Source organism: Candoia aspera, chromosome 1, assembly GCF_035149785.1.
Source record: "Candoia aspera isolate rCanAsp1 chromosome 1, rCanAsp1.hap2, whole genome shotgun sequence".
In the NCBI taxonomy this organism is placed as follows: domain Eukaryota; kingdom Metazoa; phylum Chordata; class Lepidosauria; order Squamata; family Boidae; genus Candoia; species Candoia aspera.
In genome coordinates, this window is record NC_086153.1 from 282,500,060 (window position 1) to 282,524,541 (window position 24,482).

Consider the following 24,482-nt stretch of genomic DNA (forward strand, 5'->3'; position numbering starts at 1 on the left):
AATTGGGTTTTGCAGAAGGTAAATCTGTAAGGCATCTAAATTCTGGACCGTTTACCAGCACAAAAATTAACTGGATTGAATATCCTCAAGTTCTGCATATTTACTGCAAGAAAGATCCAAGAAGCCTTGATCTGTAGGCACACAGATTCATACTCATACATGCCCCGTTCTGATGACCAAACAAACAAACAAACAGAACAACCAGAATAGAACTTGAAACCCTGAACTCTGACATCACAGAAGTTCTAAAAAAGGTTTCCTTTTTGGATTCCCATCAGAATACTCTGGCCTGAGCTTTGTTAGGAAATTAATAGACTGCTAAAGTCCCTAATACAGAGCACTGTCACTCCGTCCCCACACCCAACTTGCCCAATATTGCCTTTTGTTGTGGGCAAGTTATTGAAGTTACTGGAGGCAATTGTTAAAAGGGTTTTGGAAAGACTCAGGACAAAAAAAGTGACTTCGGTGGATTTCATATGAATGAACAGGAAATTTACCACTAATGAAACACACTTCTTCCTGGAAATTAAACCTCTGATATGGCTTTAAGTAACTGGTTTCTGATCCAGTTGCTGTATACTACTGGCTTGTTGAAAAAAGTAAAGTGACTTACTGCTAAAATTTCAACTTCACTCAGCTTCAGTGGGAAATTAGTAAAGCAGGCCTGGAGTTTGATTTGTACCTGGAAATTACATCGGATTAAAATAATTAACAAACACAGACACAAACACACAGAGAATATTTTATCTTTATATTAAACAAGTATCTCTGTTAACAATTCTTAACTCAAAAGTGACATGAAGGAATTTATCTTCATATTTACAGAGATAAACAGAGGGGGAAGGAGGTGCACTCTCAAATTCCATTCCTGAAATCCCAGCACTCAAGGATACCTGTGCAGCTGTGTAATGCGTTTACAGGACGGTGTGTGGTGATACTGTAAATGGGGCTTGCAAGCATGCCTGTATCACCCACTCAGTTTAGTTTCACTCATTCAAGTGACCGTCTGGATAGGGATGAACATCTGCCTACTACTGGGAAGTCATCTAGAATTTGCTCAGCTTCTCTAACCATGACAATCTGACTGTTCAGGAATGGCCTGGTAGTTTTCCAAAGGTCCAGTGAAGAAACAGAATGCTCCCTTCCCAGAAGATTAGGTTTCACATCTCCTTTTCCAGCTTACTGAGGAAAGCCTGGTCTTTCTCCAGTATCTTTTCCCAGAGGTGACTTTCCTCATCCTATGGTCACCTTGTACCAGGATTCAACCAAGAAATCTCTTTTGAAAGCTATGGCAAAAGACAGTGTATCTGCCTTTCAAGGAAAATATCAGTTCCAGGTTCTCTACTTTAATCCAATTGTCCCCTGCCCAACTCCTAATTCTGTAACCTTCTTCCAACTGTACTAGAGAAATTCTTACTTAAAATCAGATTGCAATGAAGAGGAAGTGCATCACTAGATAAGGAACTTGACTTGCTTGAAGGAGGAAGAACTGTGGAGTCCTTGGTGCTCTCTGAGCCTTGTTGTTTTCTTGCAGACATTTCATTGCCAGACTAGGCAACATCTTCAGTGGGAAGAGGGAGTGGGCCTTGCTCTCAGTTTATATACCGTGGCTTGCCCTGCTTGTGTTGGTGGGGGTGTTGTTCTCTCCTTGTATCAATACACCCTAATCAAGGAACTATTAACTCAGTCAATCAACCAAGCAGCAAACAACAGCCCAATCAAAGAACTCCCAAGGAGAGAACAACACCCCTACCAACACAAGCAGGGCAAGTCACGGTATATAAACTGAGAGCAAGGCCCACTCCCTCTTCCCACTGAAGATGTTGCCTAGTCTGGCAATGAAACGTCTGCAAGAAAACAACAAGGCTCAGAGAGCACCAAGGACTCCACAGTTCAACCCTGAGCTACAAATATTCACTTCAGAGGAAGAACCATTAGGCTAGGAAGGGAAGCAGCTCTGAGAAGAAAACATTAAGAAGTGCATCATGTCGCCATCTAATTAAATTTCTCTCTCTTTCTCTGAAAATATAGGACTGGAGTTAAATACAAGCTTTGCACAGGAAAGTTTCTGAGTTCAATCCTTGGAATTTTCAGATAAAACTAGGAGAGCCCCCTAACTCATATCCTAAGGAGTCACTGCCAGAAAGAGTAGAAAATAGTGAAAATAATAAACTAAAGGGACCAGAATTCTGCTTGCCTATTTACCATTTCTTACATTTCTTCCTACCTCTGTACAACCTCTGTGGTATAATTTCAAAGCTACAGTCATATTGCAATATAATTACTGAGAGAAGAGAGACATTTATAATACCTGAGTTTCATAACGTCGTCTGACATTTGCTGACAGCTTTTCTGGTGGAATGATGCACACATTTGGTATTACTACAGTTCCATGTGATTCAGACAAACCTGAAATGCATAATGATTTAGTTAAAAATTCCTGTGTTTCTCATATGTGCACACTAGAACTGAGACTATAAAAAGTTTTGTTTGTAAGTATGTCCATACCCTCAATCAGATTTTGGATGCTGGACCACAGACAAATATTTTTAAAGGTCAGGTTTAATCAGAAATGCGTTTTAATTAAATTATTATACCCTTCCTTTTAAACTGCCCCCCCTTGTATGATAAATGGCCTCATTTGAATACTAACATTCAAAATAATACATTTTATGCATTCATTTATTTCCTGCATTCTGTTTAACCATCTCAGAGGGGGACTGCTTTTCCATTTTAATGAGCACCTCTGCTACATAACTACTACTAGATTACTGAAAAATATAACACACTAGTCATTACATACCTGAATTGCTGGAAAATAATCCTTTTAGATTTTGTGTTGGCACATTATCAGAAATTTCTCTAAAATAGGATTTAAAAATAAAAGGCCTCTTCAGTACTGTTTTCAAAATAACAGATTAAGACAAAAATTGATATTTTATTAATACTTGAGAGCATTTATAAATTTATCTGTGAACTGCCCAGAGTTGCTGGGCAGTGCGTGCGTGCGTGCGTGCGTGCGTGCGTGGATAGATAGATAGATAGATAGATAGATAGATAGATAAATTTAACTTCTCAACTGCCCAACTTGTATGCAACAATTCTGGGCAGTTTACAAATAATTTTATTTGTAAATCTAATAAATAAATAAATAGGTAACCTTTCAGCATATATTAATTCAGTACCTTTGTAACATTCAGAAAGTTGGATCCAGACTTTTCTTTGCTGGGTGAAGCCATGTTTCCCCCTTTCCCAGCCCTACTACCAAGTTATTTCAAAAGACCTCTCAAACTGTTATGCAGAGCGGTTTTTGGTGATTTTCACTTTCCCTTCCTTCCAAGTGTGGAAGTCTGGAACCAATTCAGTGTATATTACAAATAAGTAATTTGAATTCCATCTGAAGTCTATACAGGGAAGATTATTTCAATGAAAGCCTATAGCCCTGGTTTGTGTAACACATCAGTTCACGACATATATAAAGCCAAATCATTGTATGATACATTGTTTATAATCTTTAAGGTGAATTACTGCAAAACCTACACCCAAACCACTTTGTTTACGATAGTTCATTTCCTGCTGCAAATAATCCGTGTCTTGTTCGCCAAGTTATAGTACTTGTTGCTACCTGCTACATCTTTCATCATAGAATTTGGTCCTCAGTTTCTGGGCCAGATGATCAACTACATCAGACTCCAAGATTCTTTTCTCTGTCTGCCTTTCCCTTTCAAATGATTTTACCTGCAAAATAGCCCCACAAAGTATTTTAATTTTTATATTGTTAAATATAAAGAATGAGTTACCAGAATTAAATCAGGAAATGGATGAGATACAATTTAAATCAACCATTAAAAAAACTAGCAGCCTTAGGGAATAAGAGTAGAACTGACCAATAAGACAAGTGGCAATCTTTCATTTTGCAAGGCCTTTCTTCATGACTGCCATCTGCCCCAGTTATATTCATATAAAGTTTTCAACTAGAGTGTGATTTTTCTCCCCTTTTAGTTGTACTTTTGCAATCCTGTTTGTGTGCTGGTCTGAGAGTGAGAAACACAAATCCATCCACCCAGCGTGAGAGAGAAAGAGTACACAACTCTAAACAAATAAAAATACCACCACTGCTTGGTTCAGATCACTCTGAAAATGCCCTCACAAGCTTTCTTTCAATTGCCCCCTACCACCACACCATTTATCACACCCTTCCAGAGGATCCCTAGCCCAGGAGTGACAGCTATAGATCTCCAAGAGTTGTAAGTGGGAGGATGGGATGGAAAAGCGCTACTTCATGAGGTCTGTTCTCCAATATAGTGAGAGAAGTCTTATAGTTTTGTAAGTTTTACACAGGAGTCTTATAGCCTTCTCTCGTTTTCAATCATACATTTCCTTGAATTGTGGGTATTTACGTCCTGTCTTTCTTCCCTCAGGTAGGGCAGCATCAGCAAGATGATGGCATCATGTGCCCTCATTCCAAGCTTACAAAATGCTGTAGTAGCTGAGAATATAACTGTACTGAGCAGACACAGATGAGAAAGGGAGTATGGAAAGATGCCACCACCACACTTACCTTTACATGATTTCCTTCTTTATCATAAATGAGGGCTACATAGGTGATTCCAGAACATCTGCAATACTCCTGTAATTCTTCCTGGGACTAGTACATTACATGTTGTACAAAAAAGGAATTAAATTAATTTTAAATTGCTAAAGAGTTTTCTCAGAAAAGACTTGAGTAGTACTTGTCAATTGAACAGAAATAGATTCAAATCCCCTTCTATTTAATAGCTTGCTTGAGGTCAGTCATCATCTTACAGACTGACCAATCTTTTATCTATTTATCACATTTGTGCACTACTGTAATCTTCAAGGACGCCCAGTGGGTTGCACTGAAACATTTAATAGTAAAAAGGAATTCCAAAAATAAAATATCCACAGTAATATTAACATATAACATATTAAAATAAGTAAATTGACCCAATTTAAAACAGAGCAATGAACAATAAAGATAAATCTTATATGATAGTTCCATGAAAAGGAAAGATTAAAAATGATTATCTATCTAATATTCCAACTAAATCTTTTACACTCATACAAGAAACACCAATACAGGTAGTCCTTGCTTAACAACCATTCATTTAGCGATGATTCAGACTTACAACAGCACTGAAAAAAACGACTTGCAACCGGTCCACACGCTTACGACTGTCACAGCATCCCATGGTCCCATGATTACCATTTTCAACCTTCCCAGCCAGCTTCCAGCAAACATAATCAATGGGGAATTGCATGATTTGTTTAATGACATGGCTCACTTAATAACCACATGGTTCATTTAACAACCATGGTGATTCACTGAACTGAATCGCTTAGCGACTGAAATTCTGGTCCTAATTGTGGTCGTTAAGTGAGGACTACCTGTAAACTGTTTAGATTTCAATGTGAAAGATACATGGAATCTGTTCTGCAAAAATAATTCTAGAAAACGCAGGAAATCTTTACACTGAATTCAGTAGATTCTATTAGCGTATCCAGTTTCTTTAATAAGTAATATTTATGGAAAGCTACCTTAAAATGTTTACAAAAATCGGTGTCAGAATAGAGCAGATTATTTATTTATTTATATATTTTCTATCTCACCTTTATTATTTTTATAAATAACTCAAGGTGGCAGACATGCCTAATACTCCCTCCTCCTCCTATTTTCCCCACAACCACCACCCTGTGAGGTGGGTTGGGCTGAGCCCAAGGTCACCCAGCTGACTTTCATGCCTAGGTGGGACTAGAACTCTCAGCCTCCTGGTTTTTAGCCCACTGCCCTAACCAATGCACCACAGAGCAACTGGAATTTCTAAGAGCAAAACTGAGATGCTCTCCAGAACCCCAGTTTTCAGCAAGAGGCAGGCTGACTATGGTCTTGTTCAATGTTCCTTCATTTTAATGACCCTTTACTCTAGGGCAAGTATTGGGAGTTTGGTAATCCTGTAGGATGGCATGCTAAAAAAAACTCAATACCCTCCCCCGGTTACAACAATAGACAAATCTGTGATTGGTGGTTATCGAAGGCATTCTTGCTCACAAGTCAATTTACTGGTAGTTGACCATTTTTCCTCCTTTAACGATAACCCAAAATCTGCCTTATCTTAGCTTTGCTTGCAGCTGCAGTTCTGGTGCACTTGGAAAAAGAAATGCATATAAGCCCAAAAACAACATGAACAATAAATGACAACTTACCTGGGACCAGTCATACATAATTTCAGCTGCAATTCCTGCAGCCCAGAGCTTCTGAACAACACTGATGGCTCTTTCCATTGACTTCTGGCCAACACTAACAACTAATAAATCACAAGAGCTCACTGTAAACTGGAGAAAAGAGAAAAAGGAACCAGAATGTTACTTACTTGGTGGGACTGTTCTGCCTGTTCCTGAAATCATCTAAACTGGAAAGGCAGACAATCTCATTCTAAGGCTAAGACACTCTTGGTCACTTAATATGGCTCATATTACCAATTAGTTATGATCGTGTTTTGTCTGGGATACATGAAAGATGTATTTAGCATGAATGGGTGAGAGACCCCAAAACAATACATTGGCCTTTCTGCAAAGATGCCTTATGCAGTTTGAAGTTACCATATTCTGCATTTTCTTTTTTTAGCTGTAGAACTTCTATTTAGTTAATGGAAATAGTAGTGCCAATTTGAAACTGTGTAATCTCATTTCATTATTTAGATTGCTTGAGAAAGATCTGTATTTCCTGCCCTTTATGGAGTCTATCTGAAATATGCAAAGCAGAAAGACAAACATACTGGCTCTTCCATATTCAAAACTGTGGTACTTATTCTGTCCACAGCGATGCTGACTCCAACAGCTGAAGGAACTGGACCAACTGCATCTGGGCCTCTGAACTGTGAAATCTGCAGAAACCAGAAACAGAAATACACTAGAAAATGATCAGGGTCTTTTATTATACTAAATAGGACACATTTGTAACACTTACCATATGATCATATCTACCTCCAGCAGCAAGTATGTCAGTAACTATTCTTTGTCTCCGTCTAATGTATGCAATAAACTGAAATATAATTCCATTGTGCTGCTGTATTTTATAAACCAGGCCCAAGTTTATGGATATCTGTAAGAGAAAATTCTTCATTTTAGACACACCTCAGAGATGAGCAAGCCTCATGTTACATGCAACCTGCAGGGGCCCATTTTCAGCCTCCTGAACTTCCTAGAAAGAGCGGAGCTAAAATTTTTGGATACACCATTTATTTTTCCGCAAAGTTTCAGGCACCAATTTTAAATCACCCCATCCCTTCCCTAATGCACAGAACATTTGAGGTCCACCCCTTTCACTGACCCCGATACAGAATTCAAATAACATTCAAATAACAAAGATATCCTCAAAAGCACAGACTATTGTAAAATAATTTGAATTCTTTTGTTTCTGAGGAAATTCTAAATAACAGAGTATTGCCTTTTCAGCTTCTTGTCGTTCTGTCAACAGTGGACTGTGGCATGCATGTAAAAGAATGGCAGGGTTTGATCGCAAGGTTGAGGCTACCATCTTGACTTTTTTGATTGGCCCCTGTGGACACCCCTGTGAGGTAGCCAAGTGACATATCCTTTGCAGTGGTATAGTACTGACACTTAAACGGACTCAAATAACATAGTCAAATGCAGATCTTTATTTTTTGTGAAATTTATTTCACTACCTCCACAAGCTTCCAAACTAACACCATGCAAAATTTTACACCTGACTCCTGCTTTCTCTATGATGTTTGAATATTCTTTTTACAGTTGACTGACCTAACCCTGTAAGAAATACTAACAATACAATCTATTTTGTTTTACAAACCTGAAATTTTATGCCAAGTTTTTTTAACAGACCGACTGCTTCCTCCAGTTCTTTCATCCCAAGTTTCACCAATGAGGCGACACCTGTCTTTTGCTTTACCATAGTATTCAACAATGGGGTTAGATCTTGTAGCTCCCCTTTTTGCTCAATAAATCTGTAGAGCCGAACAAGCTGAAAAGACACATAATTGTGAACTGCTGCATGCTGAAGTTCTGTACTAAAGGTACAAAGCCCAGCCTTATGACCAGTTATTTAACTGCTTTGACCCCAGTTATTAAAGAACTATGAAATGTAATTCAAAGCATGCCATTGAAAAGACTCTTCCTTCCTCTTCATCCCTTTTTGTAAAGGGTAAGGAAGTGGTGGGGAGAGGCAGTGAGGTTGGGCCAGGAAGGCCAATAGAAAGATTCACTTCTTTCTCCAATTACTGAGTGAGAACAAGACCAACTTCTGTAGGAGAATTCTTTCATATGCCAGAACATACAATCTTCATCATTTCACAAAGCAATCCTGAATGAGACTGGATGAAAACAACAAGGCTATACCTCACCCCAGTTCCTGGTGGGAATTGGAGGAATTGATTGTTTTGTGACCATTCAGCTGGCAGATTTGTGTATTTAAAACTTCCTACCTATAACTGCACCTCTGAGGTTAATGTAGTTGACAGAAAAGTTAGGGGCCTTGGAATAGAGTGAATTCAAAATTGCTCCTCATCACCTCTTCTGGTCTTTGGCCTGCTGCTGCTGATGACAATTTGGCACTCACCCAGAGGTGGAGGCTTAAGAAGCAGCACTAATCTGTCAACCTGAACACCCTCTAATCATCAGCCATGGTGAAAAGAGATGCAGGAATTCTCCTTCTCAAACATTATTCTCCAAATATGGAGCAACATGGTTCTCCTTTTCATTTACCTCCAAGGTAAGTTTAGAAAAAAGGAGATAATTGGTTAAAAAAGAATACTGATAGATAATAAAGGCAAATGGAAGGTGATGACCAAAGCAAGCATCTGCAGCTTCCTATAAATAAAGCTAGACTAGACGAAACAGCATGTTGATTTACACGATAAGCATGTATACAGTCTTATACTAATCTTATCAGCTACTTGAGATTTAATAATTTGTTCATACAAAACAGCTGTGAATTATATCTGCACCTCTGCATCAAAGGTGCTGTGCCTCATCTGAGAAGAAAGAAACATGGAGAAAAATACAAAGAAAAAGGCAAATAAGTGTTCAGACGAACAGGAGTATTTGGCCAATTTGACCTTCTGATACTGTCTATAAAAAACAAAAAATGAAAACATTGGGTTTAGTTGTTAACTAATCCATGAAACCTTTCAGGACTGAAAAATGGAACATAAACAATCGAAAAATAACTAAAACAATGACGTTAATTTCAAATTACTTACATTGTTTGATGAAAGGGAAAGATTGCAGAACTTGGCCTCTACTTCTTTTTTAGTTAGCTTTTCAGTCTGCAGCAACACAAATAATCATAACAGATTAGTTGATAGATTAGTTCCTTATCCCTGATTAAAAAAAACCATCCTGCAAATGTTAAAAGTGGTTTCCATACTAATCCCTATCTGTTCAGGATTTGGAGGTTTATCATTAGAGAAATTATAGGTAAATATGGTTAATTCTACTAATTACCATCTTCAGCAAAAGATCGTTACCTTGTCGTGGTGCTGGAGCTTGAGCACCTCAATGATGCCATGAGCTAAACCGTGAAGGGCCACCCAAGACGGGAAGGTCATGACAGAGAGGTCAGACTAAATGCGATCCCTGGGGAAGGTAATGGCAACCCACCCCAGTATTCTTGCCGTGAAAACTAAATGGATCAGTACAACCAGAGATATGTCGGTATACCATCGGAAGGTGAGACCCCCAGGTCGGAAGATGGTCAAAATGCTACTGGGGAGGAACAGAGGATGAGCTCAACTAGCCCCAGACGTGATGACGCAGCTAGCTCAAAGCCGAAAGGACGGCTAGCGGCCGATGGTGCTGGTGGTGAACGCCGAATCCGATGTTCTAAGGATCAACACACCATTGGAACCTGGAATGTAAGATCTATGAGCCAGGGCAAATTGGATGTGGTTATTGGTGAGATGTCAAGATTAAAGATAGACATTCTGGGCGTCAGTGAACTGAAATGGACTGGAATGGGCCACTTCACATCAAATGACCACCAGATCTACTACTGTGGACAAGAGGACCACAGAAGAAATGGAGTAGCCTTCATAATTAATAGTAAAGTGGCTAAAGCAGTGCTTGGATACAACCCAAAAAATGACAGAATGATCTCAATTCGAATTCAGGGCAAGCCATCTAACATCACAGTGATCCAAATATACGCCCCAACCACAAATGCTGAAGAAGCTGAAGTAGAGCAGTTCTATGAGGATCTGCAGCACCTACTGGACAACACGCCTAAAAGAGATGTTATTTTCATCACCGGAGACTGGAATGCTAAGGTGGGCAGTCAAATGACACCTCGAATTACAGGTAAGTATGGCCTGGGAGAACAAAATGAAGCAGGACATAGGCTGATAGAATTTTGCCAAGACAATTCACTCTGCATAACAAACACTCTCTTCCAACAACCTAAGAGACGGCTTTATACATGGACTTCACCAGATGGACAACACCGAAATCAGATTGATTACATCCTTTGCAGCCAAAGGTGGCGGACATCTGTACAGTCGGTAAAAACAAGGCCTGGAGCTGACTGTAGTTCAGATCACGAACTTCTTCTTGCACAATTTAGGATCAGACTAAAGAGATTAGGGAAGACCCACAGATCAGCTAGATATGAGCTCACTAATATTCCTAAGGAATATGCAGTGGAGGTGAAGAATAGATTTAAGGGACTGGACTTAGTAGATAGGGTCCCGGAAGAACTCTGGACAGAAGTTGGCAGCATTGTTCAGGAGGCAGCAACAAAATACATCCCAAAGAAAGAGAAAACCAAGAAGGCAAAATGGCTGTCTGCTGAGACACTAGAAGTAGCCCAAGAAAGAAGGAAAGCAAAAGGCAACAGTGATAGGGGGAGATATGCCCAATTAAATGCAAAATTCCAGAGGTTAGCCAGAAGAGATCAGGAATTATTTTTAAACAAGCAATGCGCGGAAGTGGAAGAAGACAATAGAATAGGAAGGACAAGAGACCTCTTCCAGAAAATTAGAAACATTGGAGGTAAATTCCAGGCAAAAATGGGTATGATCAAAAACAAAGATGGCAAGGACCTAACAGAAGAAGAAGAGATCAAGAAAAGGTGGCAAGAATATACAGAAGACCTGTATAGGAAGGATAACAATATCGGGGATAGCTTTGACGGTGTGGTCAGTGAGCTAGAGCCAGACATCCTGAAGAGTGAGGTTGAGTGGGCCTTAAGAAGCATTGCTAATAACAAGGCAACAGGAGACGACGGCATCCCAGCTGAACTGTTCAAAATCTTGCAAGATGATGCTGTCAAGGTAATGCATGCTATATGCCAGCAAATTTGGAAAACACAAGAATGGCCATCAGACTGGAAAAAATCAACTTATATCCCCATACCAAAAAAGGGAAACACTAAAGAATGTTCAAACTATCGAACAGTGGCACTCATTTCACATGCCAGTAAGGTAATGCTCAAGATCCTGCAAGGTAGACTTCAGCAGTTCATGGAGCGAGAATTGCCAGATGTACAAGCTGGGTTTAGAAAAGGCAGAGGAACTAGAGACCAAATTGCCAATATCCGCTGGATAATGGAAAAAGCCAGGGAGTTTCAGAAAAACATCTATTTCTGTTTTATTGACTATTCTAAAGCCTTTGACTGTGTGGACCATAACAAATTGTGGCAAGTTCTTAGTGGTATGGGGATACCAAGTCATCTTGTATGCCTCCTGAAGAATCTGTATAATGACCAAGTAGCAACAGTAAGAACAGACCACGGAACAACAGACTGGTTTAAGATTGGGAAAGGAGTACGGCAGGGCTGTATCCTCTCACCCTACCTATTCAACTTGTATGCAGAACACATCATGCGACAAGCTGGCCTTGAGGAATCCAAGGCTGGAGTTAAAATCTCTGGAAGAAACATTAACAATCTCAGATATGCAGATGATACCACTTTGATGGCTGAAAGTGAAGAGGAACTGAGTAGCCTTATGATGAAGGTGAAAGAAGAAAGTGCAAAAGCTGGTTTGCAGCTAAACCTCAAAAAAACCAAGATTATGGCAACCAGCTTGATTGATAACTGGCAAATAGAGGGAGAAAATGTAGAAGCAGTGAAAGACTTTATATTCCTAGGTGCGAAGATTACTGCAGATGCTGACTGCAGTCAGGAAATCAGAAGACGCTTAATCCTTGGAAGAAGAGCAATGACAAATCTTGATAAAATAGTTAAGAGCAGAGACATCACACTGACAACAAAGGTCCGCATAGTTAAAGCAATGGTGTTCCCCGTAGTAACATATGGCTGCGAGAGCTGGACCATAAGGAAGGCTGAGCGAAGGAAGATCGATGCTTTTGAACTGTGGTGTTGGAGGAAAATTCTGAGAGTGCCTTGGACTGCAAGAAGATCCAACCAGTCCATCCTCCAGGAAATAAAGCCAGACTGCTCACTTGAGGGAATGATATTAAAGGCCAAACTGAAATACTTTGGCCACATAATGAGAAGACAGGACACCCTGGAGAAGATGCTGATGCTAGGGAGAGTGGAAGGCAAAAGGAAGAGGGGCCGACCAAGGGCAAGGTGGATGGATGATATTCTAGAGGTGACAGACTCGTCCCTGAGGGAGCTGGGGGTGTTGACGACCGACAGGAAGCTCTGGCGTGGGCTGGTCCATGAAGTCACGAAGAGTCGGAAGCGACTAAACGAATAAACAACAACAAAACTAATTACCATAAATTTCATTTCCTGTAAGATCTGCCAACTTTATCTTGGCCTTGGAGGAATATCTGAATGCAATACCTCCACTTGATGTTATTTGTACCAACTGAATTCAATTATCATGCCACTTTAGAAATGTATATTTAACTATTCATATGAGAATGAGTGCATGATCAAAAGTTCACTGCAGTGAAAGCAACATAGTACTAATGGACAGCAAGCAATCTATGTCTAGGGTTCCTGACTCAGCAGGTGATGTAACAAAAAGTGGGTCTGCTTAGCAGTGGACATGTCAAGGTGTAGGATTCCCCAAGTACAGGGCCAAATATAGTTCTGGGTGTATCATCCTACCTCTGGTTCTCCTTTTATTCCCCTTATATCCTCAACCATCTCTATTTACTATTCTTTCTGGCCTCCCACTGACCCCAACTCCTCCTTATGAGATGGTTTCACTGACATGACATGTCTTCCATCTCTTTCCTTTAACTCTTATAGATTTTGAGTGCTGCAGAGCAAAGGAGTCACATCCAATATTTCCATTTCTCCAGTAGTAAAGGAAAGGGAAAACAGAGGACCTCTACTCTCTCTCTCTCTTTTCAAATGCTGCAGCACGGCATCCCAGTGCATGGAGTTGAATCTCCAACTATTGGCCAAGTTTAGTTGCACCACTGCTCTTTAGCAGGCTCATGACAAGTAAAACGATTGCACTATTGCCTAATTGCAACTGGGATATTTTACTCAGTATCCAACAGTTGTTCTGATGCAACTTGAAGTCTTTCCCTTAAAGTGCCCAGATGTAATGGTGTAATTATCCAGATTTTTCAAGGTTGCCCTTCATTTATCTCTACCTTTTCCCACCTTTTTGTTTTGCTTTGTTTCTATTCCCTTCCGATACATCTGAGCTACAAAAATCTAGACAGGCACCAGATGGCAATAAAGAGCTATTAGTCTCTGTATCTCTTTGCTGCCTTCTAGTGAGTGTCCAGTTTTTTCAGTCCAGTTGGGACTTGGGATGGGACTTGGAGGCAGTCCAAGTACATGCAGGAACAAGACTGACTTGACTGGTCTTCAAAGAGTCTGTGGTGGTGAGGCTGAAGATCTGGGCAAGAAGGATGTAGATAAGGCAAAACAAATACTGTAGCTGCATCTTGAGGTAACCTTCCAAGCGTTTCTTCTTTTACTAACAGGGCAGCTAATGCTGCCATGATCTGCTAGTAGAAAAAATGTGTGTATACTTGGAAGGAGAGTCAGTTTAGGTCTGATTACAGAGTATTTGACCATTATTTCTTAGTGTTATAGAGGCTTTTTAGTTGGAAGTGCAGTTCATTGGAAAAGAAATAGCTCATCACTTTTTTTTTGGTCACATCCTCTTTTTGGTCACTGTCCTCCTTCTGAAGGGGATTTTAATGGCTGCGTATTTTTTTTTCTCTTTTCTATGGGCCTGGTGAACAGCTACCCTTCCTGTTCTTTCTAAACAGCCCTCCTTCAGTGACAGAGGTACCCTGTCTGCCCATCCTGTAATCAATAACATAAAAGCATAGTTCAAGAACAACGTCATGCCTTACCACAGCATCATACAGAATTGTGTAAACTTGATTGAGCTTATCTTCAGGTATCCCACAGTGCAGAAGGATTGCTTTCAGTAAGGCAGTATGATTTAAGAAGACACTATAGTTTCTTTCCTAAGAAACACAAACACATTTCAGTTTCATTTCCATTACTTTCTCACGACAACTACACTTAGGTTTCAATATACAAAAATAGTTTAATATTTTCTTATCCTAACCCACATCTTTGTGTGCTGTATAACTACTGAGTTTATCTATACTGGGAGCCTCTTATTTGTCAGTGAATTTAATTAACTCCTGAATTAAGGATCTGAAGACCCATGAGCCCACAGAGGCTCTTCTAGAATAGAAGCTTCCTCCTCAACATTGTTCTGGGACTACACAATGCTTCTGAACTGGATTTGATTGATGCACTGGATTTAATCCAATTTAATTGAATTTCATTAATGAATTAGATTTAATCCAATTCATCTGGATTTCATTAATGAAAAATACCCAGAGCTATGGTCAGATAAGAGTTATTAAGCCAAGCATCTCCTATATCAATAATTTTAAGACCCCAAGAAATCACTTTTGGAGCAATATTATTTGATAAAGATTAAGGAATAAAAAATTCTGGATTGAAGTTAAGGAATAAAGAATTATGGATAAAAAATTATCCTTGCCTTTACTGCACTATAAAACTGCCCTGCACGGAGTCCGCCAATCTTGTGCCTTTGCCAATGAGTCTTTGCCTCTGTTTTTTATTTTAGTGGATCTGTGTATCCATTTTATCAACAAAGTTTAACTATTTTTCTGGCCGTACACTAGCCAGTACAGCTTGTGCAACTCTTCAATCGTGTGTCTAAAAAGGGTTAAAAGAAACAATGATAACCAAGTCTTGAATGTGATCTCTCCAAACTCCATGGAAATTAAGAGTTGGAAACTGATCAAGGCCAAATCTCAATAAGCAAAATTCTAAGGACAGAGATCAAGCCCATAGTTAACCTGAGAGATGAGTTGAGACATTTCATTTTTTAAACATAAACTAACTTTTAGGTAAGGCAGAAAAAAATTAAGGGATGCAGCCCCTTTCTCCATGACTGTTGCAGGATGTATACTATGATGTAAATTACACTGTCTGCTGTTCTATAAGACAGAGGGGGCTTGATGTCTGCTAGGATTTGCTAGTACTTCCCATTGGATAAAGAATGAGACATGAACTAATCTGCATTAAAGATCTAATCTTTAATATTGTATCTCCGGTGACAGATGGAGATGGCACTGTTGCCAAATTCAGCAAGACACTATAGTTTGATGAACTTGTAAAAAAGAGTTTGACTAATTATGCTTTACAAGCTTCAGCATGTTCATGTTATGACAAGCAGGAACAAGGGAAGAGAGAGGAAAAGAACGAAGTTTTTTTAAAAAAATCAGAAAGCTCTGCAAAATAAAACAGGGAAAGAAGGTCAAGAGAACTGAGCAAAAAATGCCAAAGAACGAACAAGAACTTACTCAGAGTAAGAACAGAGAGGGAGCCAGGTCATATGACTACTGGTATTCTTAGCAAGTAGGAGGAGTTAAATCTTGGATTCTCTTGACAGCAAGTGGAAAAAATAGTTTTAACACTAACATTCCCACTGCGACCCTATACATTTTGGATAGAACATGACAGAAGAACACCTACTTGCAGCACAGGAAATTCCTGGATTATTTCAGAGATTGCGTAGATCGTTTCTGCAATAGGTAAAAAACTATTTCCAGCAGGCGTGATTATATCAAATGCACATTCTAACAGTTCTCTTGGGTGACAACGATCTAATTTCCGAGGCCTGAAAACTCGCTCAATGCAGTATCTAGAAAGATAAATGTTTGCAACTGAAACACATGAAGCCATCTTCTGTGGTAGTACACGTTAACCCATCTATCCAGTTTTGTCTACTCCAACTGGCCATGATTTTCAAAGACATCTTTCCCATTGTTTAGATTTGTTGAGCAACGACCCCCATATAATTTGGGCCATGATTTATTTATCAAATTTGTGTGCAGCCTGATTCCCAACAACCCTGGGTGGCTCACAACAAGGAAATTACACTAAAACCAATTTTAAAAGAAGATAAAAGATGGCAAGAATGACAGACAGGATGGGAACAAAGCAAGGGCTCTCGCTCCCCCTACCAAAAGCCTGGGTGAAGAGCCAGGTTTTCATGGCCCTTCTAAACAACAGCAGAATGGGGGTCATCTGGATCTTGTGGAGAACCTCATTCCAGAAGGCAAATGCTACTACAGAGAAAGTGTGCTTCTGGGGTGCTAATAGATGACATAGTTTAATTGAAGGAACCCACAACCGCACCAACCATGCAAGATCGAATCAGCTGAATAGATACTGTAGGAGACAGGTGGTCCCTCGAGTAACCAGGTCCTAAGCCATGTAGGGCTTTATAGGTAATGACCAGCATCTTGAATCACACCCAGAAGCAAACAGGCAACCAGTGCAACCCGCGAAGCAGAGGTGTTACATGGGCTTACTGAGGCATGCCCATCACTGCCTGCATTGCTGTTCTGGGCCAGCTGGAGTTTCCAGGTAGTGTCCAAGGGCAGCCTCAAGTAGAGCATATTGCAGTAGTCAAGCCATGAGGTGACCAGGGCCTGAGTGACTGTCTGAAGGGGCACCCCAATGACAATGGATGATTGTGCTCCAACACATCTAAAGTACATTATGTTGGGAAAGGTTGCTTCAAGGCCCTAAGTGAGGATTTTTCTTGGTTATATTACAATAGATCCTTTTTTAACTGGACAGGGATCTCCATTCGGCATATAAGGTTTTCAATGAACTTTGGTCCCTCCTCTTAAGCCAGCTTTATTATACAGAAGTACAACATATAAACATCCAGTTTTGAAGAAACAATAAAAATATACCTGGGAGATTTCCCTTACCTTTTCAAGTTTGTTATATTATTTCTAGCTACAAACCTTGCAAATGGAATCTGAAAAGGAAAAGCAGGTTATAAACTGAAAAACAAATAACATAAAAATATACACTGCATAATTTTCATGACTATCAGCAGTAATCTTGAAGTGAAAATATGGTTTATGACATAAAGAAAACAAGTTGTTCTACTATGCAAGTAAACTTATCATCCTATCAAACGTGGGACTATACCAACATTTCTCCATTCCCAATGCATCCCCTTGTGCAAACTCTCCAAATCAGCTTCCAATCCACAGTAGTTGATTTGGCCATGCGGCCTGAGAATTATAGAAGCTGTATTCCAAGGAATCTGGAGGCCACCAGATTAGGCAAGGCTGTTCCAAGATCCTTGAAGATGACACTCATACTCACCCTGAGATCATAAGGAAGCATCACCAGCATTCCACTGTGATCCATCAAATATGAAGCTTCGTTGTGCTCATACAGTTTTCTATTCCTAGGCATCAGCAGAGGAGTATGCATCTTGACGGCTCCTGTGCAAAAATGCTAAAAACTGTTATAATTCCATAAAACAAATAGTAAATAATTTTAAAGAAACCATTTCAGAAGCCTATCTTTCACTTAACATTTCCATTTTTCAAATAAAGTATATGTTTATGACTGGTTACAAAGGAGTGTGTGGGTGTGTGTGGGTGTGTGTGCGTCAGAGAGAACGAGAGAGATCTTGCTGATTTTGCTATCTTCTTGAGATTATTTCTTGGAGCTGCCGACTTATTTAACATTTTGGTGATTTTTAAACTTTTTGGTACCATTCACCAGCAAGTTTTCTTATGCAAGCCTTCTCGTAATAAGGGAGGTTTGAATTTCCGTTCAGTGTTTGTTCATTTCAACAAATCAAATTATCTGACTTCTTATAAAACAGCTGAAAGCTACACCTAGCAGCCATATAAATATAATACTGCTATGTCTGAAATTTAACAAAGTATGAAGAGTTAATTCAAGAATATTTAATATAAACCTACATACCATGTCTTTTAAAGATTCGGCTAATAGTCTCACACACATGTTGTTGAATCTTGGTTGACCAAACCGAAAAGCTACCCTAAAATTAACAATGATCCGAGATAAGTAATGCATTTTTTCTCTTCAGTCACAAAAATCATATAGAGTGTATCTGTGAGCAAGTCAAGTTTAACATACTGTATTAATTAGCAAAGATATTTTCAGTAAATATTTGCAGTTTCAAATTATCAGATGAGTTTTTTATCCCCCAAAAGAGGGCATTAACTAATGCTTATTTGTTATTTTCACTTCATTAGCCTTTGGGAGTTTCCATGCTTGAAATCTGATTCCCATGTCTGCAGTTTACTCCCACATTCCATCTCAGCTCACAAATTAATACAAATTTGAAAACAGTGCCTAACTGAGCACTTCAATGCTTGCACATTATTTTGCACACATTAAATCAAGTTTACCCCAGTCTGGGAATAGATCCTAGGATTTTTTTATTATGGCCAGCTAAATTTGTTTTTTTTTAAATGTGCAACATGTTTATGCAATGAATTTGTACCATGTTTTGATTTTTTAAAGTCAGTTAATTTTAAAGTGGGCAATATAGTGTTTAAATGTATTTCAGAAATTCTGCCCTGAAAGAACTCCAGGTTGAGAAGGCAAACACAATCTACTGTATGTGAGCTGCCCAGAGTCATTGGGTGTTGGGCAGCATACAAGTTTAATAAATTATTGTTAAATAATAATAGATCAGATTGGCCACAACCCTGTCAGCCTTCTGTGAGGTCTTAAAGACTTGGTTCTGTCACTGGCCCTTCCTGAGGGTCAGGAAGTGGGATTGAGAACTGGCTATGTTAATCATTATGGTGGATCTGTTTTTACCCCAGCTATTGTTTTGTTTGTTGCTTTTGTTTTTTTTCTATCTGTTTTTCATATTTTTAACATTGTTAGCCTCCAAGAGTCATTAACATGAGATGGGCAGCCATATAAATTGAATAAATAATAATAATAATAATAATAATAATAATAATAATAATGGCTTCAAAAGCAAAAACCACCACCAATGAAAAGAGCTTTTAAGACATAATGGAAAGTCACAGAGCAGCAATCAAAACATTCACTAATACCCCCTCCCTTGCCAGTTTTCATACTTTATTTGTATATTAAAATACTAAACTGGAAGCATTAGAAGTAGTCAGAGCAATATTTCCCAGTGCTTTCCACTTTTCTTTCCAATTAGTTTTTAACCCTTTTCTGTTGGTTCGTTCCACACTGAAACCAAAGAGGGAGACTTTACTTACATTAAACTGAGGGCTAGCAAAGATTATATGACAGTTTGGGGACATGATGTACTTACTAGGAAATAAGTATTTTTACATATTTACATGCAAATGCCCCTGTGTAGCACATTAGGGGGCACATCTTCTTAGGAGTAAAATGTCTTTTCACACACATGTCCTGCAGTGCCTGCAGGAATTAATCAGTGAACATTCACTTGGATCTATTAGTCAAGAAAAACATTCCAGGTATACTCAACTGTCTGCCCTAACTTGAATAAATTCTACTAGATTTCAAAAGTATCTAGAGTTGCTTTTTCTTTTTAATGCAGACTTAAGAGCACACCTTGAGGATATCACTGTCATAGGTATAATCTATTGCAGGAGGTATGCGCTGGGAGAATATCTGGCCCATCATTGTCCGGTATGCTTTTCCGTCCACATTTGCTAAGGTATGATGAAGGACTTCATGAAGTTCAGACTCCTCCATCTGAGGAGGTGGAAGATGTTCACTTTTTAAGAGCTCCATAGCAGTTGGTCGTTTTGAAGGATCATGGTCCAACAGCCAAGCAATCACCAATTTCTAAAAAGCCAAAATATATAGTGCCATTTTAAATGTATACATCAAAGAGTTCTCTAACTGGCTGTCTTTAGATGTATCTTCCTGGTTACTCACAATCAATATGTATTACATTTACAACTCATGTAATAAAGTAGAGAACACTGATTAATCTTTCAGCCATACTAATTACATCTGTCAACTGTATAATATTTAAGTCATTTTTGAAAAATATTACTTCAGTATTTTGTTGTTGTTGTTTATTCGTTTAGTCGCTTCCGACTCTTCGTGACTTTCAAGGAACTAGATCACTTGGATATGTATTATTTAACCACAGGTGGGGGGGAACAAACATTACATTTTTAATACACAATATAGCAATTACTTTAAAAAAATGAATACCTGCTTTGCATTTTTCACTTCATCAAAGTCATTTGGAAATTCAATAGATGGCTGAGAAATAAAGTAAATTAGAATAAACAAAGATCATCTTAAAAGTTATGTGTATCCAAATGTAAATGTGTTTGGCATTCATAATTACGTAAGGCAGTTTTTCCCAATCTAAGGCCTTTCAGGAGTGTTAGATCTCAATTCTTTTAATTCCCAGACAGCATATCCAAGGGCCATGCTAGCTAGGGATTATGAAACTGAAATCCATCACATCTAGAGGGCACCAAATTGGATAAATATATGAGATACAGACTGGTAACTATTTCAGCCAATTTGCTTCATGTCTGTGCCTATACAGACAGTGTAGCTGGGCATGCATGTAGATATGGGAACAGCTGGGAGCAGCTTTTGAAACTGGCACTTGAGCCTTCTGAAAGATGTGGCTGCTTTGGCACTCTTCAGCTTTAATAGTCTGAAGAGAAATTCTTCATTTATGCTAATGTGTTTTGTAAAGCACCTCTTTTTAATGCTTTGCACTGCCCTAATACAAAGCCCATAATGACATTGCATTATGTCATTATGGGCATAATCAGCCTACGTTTGCATTATGCTTCATATATCATATACAACAAACTTTATTCATATATAATGCTATATATTTTTCCTCCTTATTTTCTAAAAGTGGAAGCAGTGGAGGTCAACAGAGAGAAACTCTCCAAACAGGGACAACAAAGCTTTATTCAACTTATATACATTATTATTGTGCCAGATTAATTTTTTTCTGAGAATATCCTACAAAATAAAAACTCAAACATAATATCAATGCTCTAAAGATTTGCACAGATTGTCCTGGGTGCATTTGAATAAAACAAACACTTCTTAGGAAAGATCTGATCTAGATTATTTATGATATATAATACTATTGGTTTTTAGCAACTGAGTTAAAGTTTTATATGACCTAGTGCAATTGCCATGAAATATACAAGAAATATTGCCTTTTTGTAGGTTACAAAAGCATTTTATCTCTATCAAATAAGTTGCTAAACAAGTTATTACTGAACTTTACACATACAAGCCTTAATTGACTGAGAACAAAGATTCTTTCCGATGCAGTAGTCATTGGATGGTAGGACATCTCAAAGAATATTATACCCAAACTGAAGAGGTCCACTTTCTAGAAAAGGAAGACTGAAAGTCAGTATACTTGCAAGAAATAGGATCTGGAATCTAAAAGGTCCAGAGGTCTGACTGCTTATCTTACTACAGGCCCATAAAAAAATTATTGCGAAGGAAAGTGTGAAGAACTTCTGCATACTTATGACTGCAAGCAGAATTCTAGTACACTTGCCAAAATAAATATGACATTGCAGAGTTGCTGCCATCATACTTTTATATAGTGCTAATGTCTGAAGTAAAGAAAATATAGTATCCAAAGATCTCAATAGGCAAGAGGAAGGCATGCTTACAAATGTGAATAGTCAACATGTAAAATCAATCCTCTCTTCTTGGTAAAGCTTCTACATGACACCAAATGCCATTCTAAAGGCTTTCCCCTATGAATAGTAATAGATTATTAATCATTGTTATTATTTCTTATATCCTTTTCTGCCTATAGATGATGCAGGGATTCAGTGAGACAAAAAACAATTCACAAGAACTCCATGCAGGAACAGAAGTAAATGGCGATCTTTGGACCCAACCAAGCAAGCTGGATCCAAAAGGCCCACTGTGGATTTCACATAATGTGCATGTGGGCAATTTCCCTGATAGGAATACGAGTCTTATGGACATTTTTACCTGATTGTATGTAGACTTAGTACTTCCTTGGACCTCGGGACTCACATAAAGAGCAGTGCCAACCATTCCTGTTAAGTTGCCTGTTAAAAACCAATTATTTAATTATTTAATTTTATTAACTGCTTTACTGTCTTTTAAATGCTCAGAAAGTAACTCACACATTTTACATTATTTTGTATAGCTTGAAAATGCAGTTATTCTATAATCAGTTTGCAAGTATGAATCCAAGTGGGGATATTTGCCCAAATATTTTATCAGATCAGACCTTTTGTATCCCCTTCACTGTATAGTTTGAGCTGTGAAGATGCACTTGTCATTATGGGTTCTTTTAAAATCCAAGCTCTCAGTATTTATTGCAACTCTTTATATTCCAGGCTTTCATTGTATTCTTACCAATATTATGCGCATTATTTTATGACCAGAATTCCTGCTTTCATCACAAAGTGATTAAGGAGATACTGGAGAAAATTCCTGTATCAGAAGCAGACTAAAACCTAACAAGAAAAGGCAAGTGAGGTCCAAACTGCTAGTGCATTCAGTGGAGATACTGCTGTAGCAGAATGTTAGAAACACTTGTTAGAACAAAGAATGTCATAAATATGAACATTTCTTAGAGTTCAAATATGAAAACTATTCATACAGGAAGTGGTAGATACCAATCTTATTGGGGTTTGCCAGTGGCCAACATAAGGTTGCTTAAAAAGTAAGCTTGGTCAGCATTTGGAGGACAAATGCTGGCCCTGAACCTGCAGTTTGAAGGATATTAATTCATTTCAATCTTGAAAGCTGCATTTCAAAAATGTATGTTTAGATAAGGCAGGAAAAATATTCTGTGTTATACGTACCCAATGGATCACTTTTAACCAAATTTTCATTGGAAACTTCTCCGGGTTTAGAGTCTACCTGAAAAAGAAACCCCACTATATCTGGTTATATCTGCCCACATTCTTAGATCTTTAATGGCTGAAAAGCAAAAACAGTGTTGTTTGAAAATTTATGCAAATGGAATGTATTAGACTCCAATCCTTGCTCAGTTACAAAACTCATTAGCAGGACCTTAAGCTAGTCAGTGAGATTAAAAGATGATGTGGAGAAATATGTATACAAGTCTAGGCAACTTAAAGGAAAAGGTGTATAACAGTATCAGAACTTCAAGTGAAGCCATAAACCATAACATGATGCACAATGTAAAATCAGTATCTCCTGCAGACTGATGCGTTAGCCACATAAGCTAAAATTAAAACATTATATTGGTTCTATAGTAATAATATTTCCCAAATTATAGACAATAGCATTCAACTTTTCTTACAAACACTTACTGCATATGCTGGGTGATCTGTTGCCAAACCAAAGTCACCAATTTTCACATGATCTTCTGAATCTAAAAAAATGTTGACAGGTTTCAGATCTCGGTGAATCATTCCCTTTAATAAAATCAAATAAAGTTTGATATGAAATAGTATGTATATGAAGCACACCTCAAACAGAATACAAGATTGAATCCTCCAGTATGAGTCAGCTCGCTCTTTAAAAGTGGCAGGAGAAACTTCTGTTTATATTCCTATGTTGGTTGAGGGTCATCAGAAGTCCACTAGAGTTCCAAGCTTCATTTTGTTTGTGTGTGTGTGGGGGGGTACTTAAGGCATTTCATCTTGCCTTTGGCCTTCCATTTGAAAAACTTTTAGTCTTTTTTTTAACTGACTTTTGTTTCACCTGACCCTTATATATTAGTACAGTGTTTTTCAATCTTGACAACTTTAACTGTAAATTGTCAAGATCGAGAAACACTGTATTAGTGGATTTATACACAGACAGACAGTAAGTCACAATTTTTGAAACCTGCCTAGAGTATTATAGCACAGGTTATAAATATTTTTATCATTGTTAATGCTACTTGTGAGCCTACTCAGAAGGATTTATATCCCCAAAGCAATGTATACTAATAAATATAGTACTACTAATACCACTGACAGCCAGTTTGCTGCAGCAGTTAAGGTGTCAGGCGAGAGACTGGAAGACTGTAAGTTCTAGTCCTGCCTTAGGCACAAAGCCAGCTGGGTGACCTTGGGACAGTCACTCTCTCTCAGCCCTAGGGAGCAGGCAATGGCAAACCACTTCTGAAAAACCTTGCCAAGAAAACTGCAGGGACTAGTCCAGGCAGACATCAGAAGTCAAAAACTGACTAGAAGCCCCCCCCCCCAAAAAACCCTACTACTAATCATCATCATCATCATTGCCAGTAATG

The 24,482-nt window shown here is 38.5% G+C and overlaps 1 protein-coding gene across 1 annotated transcript in view; it reads right to left on the minus strand.

Moving 5' to 3' along the window:
- Positions 1-24,482, minus strand: part of EIF2AK4 (eukaryotic translation initiation factor 2 alpha kinase 4) — a 50,664-nt gene that overhangs the window by 1,588 nt on the left and 24,594 nt on the right. Inside the window, exons 16-36 of the mRNA XM_063289968.1 lie at positions 23,557-23,661; positions 23,083-23,140; positions 22,238-22,317; positions 21,513-21,614; positions 20,453-20,503; positions 19,838-20,074; positions 18,230-18,305; positions 17,615-17,736; positions 17,209-17,258; positions 15,959-16,127; positions 14,290-14,406; positions 9,258-9,323; positions 7,850-8,020; positions 6,989-7,123; positions 6,798-6,905; positions 6,226-6,354; positions 4,562-4,648; positions 3,626-3,738; positions 2,804-2,862; positions 2,312-2,409; positions 614-682 (exon numbers count right to left, since the gene is read on the minus strand). Of these exons, the coding sequence (XP_063146038.1) occupies positions 614-682; positions 2,312-2,409; positions 2,804-2,862; positions 3,626-3,738; positions 4,562-4,648; positions 6,226-6,354; positions 6,798-6,905; positions 6,989-7,123; positions 7,850-8,020; positions 9,258-9,323; positions 14,290-14,406; positions 15,959-16,127; positions 17,209-17,258; positions 17,615-17,736; positions 18,230-18,305; positions 19,838-20,074; positions 20,453-20,503; positions 21,513-21,614; positions 22,238-22,317; positions 23,083-23,140; positions 23,557-23,661 (2,202 nt within the window). The remainder of the gene's footprint in view (positions 1-613; positions 683-2,311; positions 2,410-2,803; positions 2,863-3,625; positions 3,739-4,561; positions 4,649-6,225; positions 6,355-6,797; positions 6,906-6,988; positions 7,124-7,849; positions 8,021-9,257; positions 9,324-14,289; positions 14,407-15,958; positions 16,128-17,208; positions 17,259-17,614; positions 17,737-18,229; positions 18,306-19,837; positions 20,075-20,452; positions 20,504-21,512; positions 21,615-22,237; positions 22,318-23,082; positions 23,141-23,556; positions 23,662-24,482) is intronic.